The sequence below is a fragment of the Mesitornis unicolor genome, unplaced genomic scaffold (assembly GCF_000695765.1).
Source record: "Mesitornis unicolor isolate BGI_N332 unplaced genomic scaffold, ASM69576v1 scaffold24221, whole genome shotgun sequence".
NCBI classification, from domain to species: Eukaryota; Metazoa; Chordata; class Aves; order Mesitornithiformes; family Mesitornithidae; genus Mesitornis; species Mesitornis unicolor.
In genome coordinates this window covers 272-5,712 of record NW_010166152.1, presented here as the reverse complement: position 1 = coordinate 5,712, position 5,441 = coordinate 272, and the positions used below count along the sequence as shown (strand labels likewise).

General features: G+C 39.2%; 1 protein-coding gene across 1 annotated transcript in view; it reads right to left on the bottom strand.

The window, feature by feature from the left end:
• The window catches only part of ARHGEF28 (Rho guanine nucleotide exchange factor (GEF) 28), a gene marked incomplete at its 5' end in the record, with an annotated part of 49,902 nt that extends 44,661 nt beyond the window's left edge, over positions 1-5,241 (bottom strand). The window contains 3 exons of the mRNA XM_010194872.1: positions 334-445; positions 2,346-2,481; positions 4,937-5,241. Of these exons, the coding sequence (XP_010193174.1) occupies positions 334-445; positions 2,346-2,481; positions 4,937-5,241 (553 nt within the window). The remainder of the gene's footprint in view (positions 1-333; positions 446-2,345; positions 2,482-4,936) is intronic.
• Between the last annotated feature and the right edge of the window lie 200 nt (positions 5,242-5,441).

The following is a 5,441-nucleotide window of genomic DNA, read 5'->3' as shown; positions in this document are numbered from 1 at the left end:
TCTTCCGAAAAGAGGATTATTGCTCTTGCCTGCATTACTTTTTCCATCTAATGCTCTTGCTGTCCCAGTTCATGTGCCCTCCTGAGGATCAGCTGCTGTACTGGGAAAGGTATGACAGGGCAGGAGATGGGAGAAGAGTGAGGCATAATGGTAAGTGTACCCAAAGGCAACCAAACTCCACTTTTGCACACCCTGGCTAGGTCTGTATATGCACGGAACTCGTGCACACAGGCATTGTGGGGACAAGATGGGCCTCAGCAAAGCCATCAGCACTGGGCATGAAGCAGGCAGGCACGGGATGAGGCTGTGCAGATGCAAAGCCAGAGTACTGACCTTCACTTGAATTCCCAGAGGCGAACTCCTGAGGAATGCGAGGTCTTCCTAATAAACCTTTGGGTGAGGAGCAGGAATAGGAGCGCGACCGAATACCAGACATCATGCATTCCTACAAAAAATTGCAGCAAAATAAAACCTGTGTCATTTTGCAATGCATCAGCAACAGAAACAAAATACATCAGTGACAGAATTTCTGATAGACAGACAGATGACAACAGACACATATGTTTTCTTGGCTCTGTTAAAGCTTGAAGCTCAAGAGAGGTTCTCCTTCCCTCTACTCTGCCCTGGTGAGACTGGATCTGGAATATTGTGTCCATTTCTGGGCCCCTCAGTTCAAGAAGGACAGGGAATTGCTTGAAAGAGTCCAGCACAGAGCCACAAAGAAGATTGAGGGAGTGGAGCATCTCCTTTATGAGGAGTGGCTGAGGGAGCTGGGTCTCTTTAGGTTGGAGAAGAAGAGACTGAGGGGTGACCTCATTAATGTTTACAAATTTGTAAAGGACAAGTGTCAGGAGGAAGGAGCCAGGCTCTTCTCTGTGATAGCCAATGACAGGACAAGGGGAAATGGGAGCAAGCTGGAGCATAGGAGGTTCAATCTGAACATGAGGAAAAACATTTTCACTGTGAAGGTGACAGAGCACTGGAACAAGCTGCCCAGAGAGGTTGTGGAGTCTCCTTCTCTGGAGACATTCAAAACCCACCTGGATGTGTTCCTGTGTGACCTAGTCTAGGTGACCCTGCTCTAGCAGGGCTTTGGACTAAATGATCTTTTGATGTCGCTTCCAACTCCTAATATTCTGTGATTCTGTGAAGTTGAAGTACAACTTTTGACATCATTTAAATTCTTAGGAAAGCTGTCATATATCCATAATTATACATTTTTGTATATCACAGGAAATAATCTGTGGGTACAAGTTGGACTAAAAGAAAGCTTACATTCTTAGCCAGTTTTGTGGCAAGCACCATTCAGTGTTGTTGACCATTATATGCAATGACCACATTATCTTCATTTACCAAGGGAGCCATTAATCTTAAACTTTAATATCTTAAGAACATTTCATGTAGACTAATGCCCTGCCTTTGTAATTATTGATGTCAGAGTTTCCAAAGAAAGGAGTTAGCCTCTTTCTTTTTTCCCTCGGTATTTTTTTTATTGTGCTTGGAAATACTTTCTGATCCCCAAATATGTCAATGATAAGGCTTGAAAGGACCCCCTCTACTTTTTGAGACATCATTTACATTTCAAGAAAGGCTACTCCTAAACTGCTTACCTTACTGTTTTTAAAAGTAGCCCTAACAGAATTCAGTGTTTGTGCTCAACTCTTTTTCTCCCCTCATGTAAGCATTTGCCAAAGGTCTGATACAGCTGTACAGTGGCAAGAACTTTGTCTAATATAGAATCTCTACGAATGAAAAACAGGTTGATGTACAATATCTAAAGATCCCAGAAACAGCATCATGGTCTAAGGAAATGAATGTAGCCAGGATACCTTAGAAAGGAGGAGGAGGAGAGGAGGAGAGGAGAGATCTCAGATCTCTCACTCAGGAGGAGAGATCTGCACTGGTCAGTGTAACAAACCCAACTGACCTTCTCTGAATCTAGCAATTGCTTTAAAACAGACAGCAGGCTACTTTTATACTTTACAAAGCTGTTACCCTTTCACATAAGTACACTCGGTTAAACATTTACTCATTAAACACATTTTGGTTAGCAAATGCTGATTCACTGAACCTGAGATATTTCCTTTTAAACGCTTCTGATAAACAATGTTTTTTACAAAGCTTAAGCAAATTTCTGATGGACCCTTCCTAGGGCTGCTGCCGAGCTCAGCTACAATCGGGGAGCTCCGGCTCCACAACCCCATGTGTGCTGCTCTCCGGAGAGACTATCACCTACCACTGCCAACTGGGAACTCCTTTTTCCCCTTGAGATTCAAATGTTTCTCACATGTTTTCAGTTATTTGCTTAAAAGGAAAAAAATTATAACCAAAACAGTATCAAATACCTTGGGCTGCAGACTGGTAGAGAAGTCTAATTCACCTCTGTTACAAGCCATGGCCTCTGAAGAGCTGAGGGGAACATCGGATCTGTCCGAAACATCTCCACTTCCGCTGTCTACTTCAAGGTCATCAAGACTTGAACTGAAGCAGATAAAGTCTTTAATTCCCATGAAATCTAGTAACAATCCATCTCAACCGCTCTGCAAAGACACTGCTGTATACTCTGATCAATGATAATCCAAACCACCATGGTTTTGTCAAGTAAGTCACACTCTGAGTCCTGTATCAGGTTTGCAGTCACTCGGTGAAGATACTCTTGTCTTCTGTACAGGATTCATCTGTTCTAACCTTGTGGATCTGCAGTACGGACACTTGCATCATCCTACAATCATGCAGACTCCCACAACAGTCAACCACATCTGGAGGATGACTTTCAGACCCATCAGCATCTGTTAAAATGAGGTGGTTTGTTCCACACGTGTATCTGCCTCTCTATATAGATAACAAGAACAACTGAGACAACTAGCTCAGATTTCAGTATTCAGATATGTAGGTATATATGGATATTTTGTGAGAGTGTGCATTTAAAAGATATGGTGTAGCTATTCATACACATCTCCTTTCTACATCTGTTAACTGACAGAGGATGGAGGAGAAAACTAACATAGAGATGAAGGAGGGTCTGTTTATGAGACTAATTTCAAAACATACACATTTAAATATTTATAGGACTATAAACAGATAGAAAAATCTCCAGCTAAATCAATGCTTCAGACTCTTAAAGAATATTTGATTGGCAGGGGTTCCTGAGCAGGAAAGTACAATAAGGTTTCTTAGGAGTATCAGGATTTCCCAGGATGGGTCTTGTAAGCTGCAATAGCAAGTTCATGATCTTTTCATCAGAGTGACTCGAAGGAATGGTTGACTGATTGCAGTAACATTCCAGCCTTACAACAGAAAACTCTGAATTATGCATGGTATTTCTAAATAGCCAGAGCTCCTACCAGGAATAACAGCACAATTCCTTCATGCACCACTACAATTCACTTTGTTGAAGAGCAAATCTACTGATACTGTCCAAAACTACTTCTTTATTACACTTTGAAGACGATCTTTCATAATGTTTCCTAGTAATAGCCCATGTAACATCTCAGAAATAAGTTATTTAACGGCACTAACAGTTACTGTCACATTTTAAAACTGGAAAAGCAATACGTGTCTATGTCAATAGACAAGTATGTGTGTCTTACTTAGGGTAACTTACTCTGGGAATTTTTCTGACATAAAAACTTTGTTTAAACATCTGCTAAGTAACTTGCCAAATCATCTCAGATCCTTCAAGAAAGATGCTGCTGGAATTACATACTGATAGTTTTATTTTCTGTGTAGTATTTGGACCACTTACAGTTGACATATTAAGTTAAATCCCCTCTCTGAAAATTCATATAATCTTAAAGCTGATATATAGATACCTGATACTTTAGGTACTTTAAAAGGTGGGAATATCTAAAAATGTTTAGCAGAAAAATGTTTATGATAGAGGCAGAAGAAGATTTTTTCTAGTAATCTACATGACATCCCTGTAGCTAGCAAAAATAAAACATTTGGGAAAGAATAACTCTGACGTTTGTTGTCTTATCTTTGAATAGAGATTCAAAGATCCCTCCTAGTGGGAATTTATAGTTGCATAAGAAACTCAAAATTAAGGTAGAAAAATGCTACTGCCCACTTAAATCAATAACAGACAGAGGCTACTGCTTCCTTACTTTTTGCATAGATCTCATGCCCTACCTCCAACTAGTGCAAACATTCTTGCAAGGTAGAAGACAGATTCAAATTTCATCCTGTACAAGAAGGTGCTGATTTCATGCCTCTTTTATCCAGAGAAGCAATAATGTCTTTTTATCATGGAAATTTACTAATTGTTAAAAACAAAAATTATAGTCTCATCTTCAAACCACACTCTGCATTCCTGAAGCCAACCAGATCCCAGCATAACCTAAAGCCATCTGGAGGTGGGTCCTCAGACAACCGGCTCTGCTGGCAGCAGATTTTGTGTACCAGTAGAAGAGCAGAAAACAGTCTAAGGCTAAAAGAAACACAAGCTGCACTCTGCACTGTGTCTTTTGAGGTTAAAAAAAAATATATATATGCAATATGTTGCTCCTTCCAGAGGCCAGTGCAAAGAATGAAAAGATTCTGAGACGGTTGAAGAAATTTTGGACTGTTTTCTTAATGGAAAATATAACTGAGGAATAAGGTGAAACTGTGGCTACTGACAAAAATGCCACAATGGAAACCCTTACAGTGAACAGCTGATTCATTTATTTTAAGAAAATGCATACAAGAAAAAAAGCTATACAAGTATGAATTTGTATTAAAAAATAATTTACTTTAAAGGACACCTTTTATTTATTAAAAATGTCTTATGATTTATGAAAACAGACTATTAAGACAACTTAAATACTAGCGATTGAAAACAGTGATTTTACCTTCGTAATAATATTTATTACTCCGGATTCTACTTCATCTTTTGAAAGAAAAGGTTATCATAAATAATCTTTATTCTAGCCATACCATCAAGTCAATTCCATACCTTCTTTTTTTCATGTCAGCATAAAGTTGGCCCCGATCCTTAATAAATCCATGAGTCTTGAAAGAAAGATATGAATCTGCTCCATACAGATCAGAAGGTGAAACAATATGTTTTAAACCTGCATTTTCGCCTGCATTTTTCACTGGCTTTTGATTTCCTTCATTTGGAAAAGGTACATATTGGTCATTTTCCTCAAGGGAAGGAGATGAAGAGCTCTTAGCCATCAGGATTGAGTTGGTGGGATTCACACATTTTTCACTGCTGTTGCCATCTCCATGAATGTAGTTAGTCTTTAAATCTCCCACCTGCAGAGAAAAAGGGAATACTGGTAAGAGTAACAAGATGTATTGTCAAGGAACACGGATCAGATTAGTTTTCCATTTTATTTATGGTTACATGTCTTGCCCTTTTTTTTGCCCCTATTACTTTTTACAGCACATGAATTCAAGGCAAGTTATATGGCTAAGAGATTCTACACCTTGCGTTACTTTTTTCCGTAAGCAGA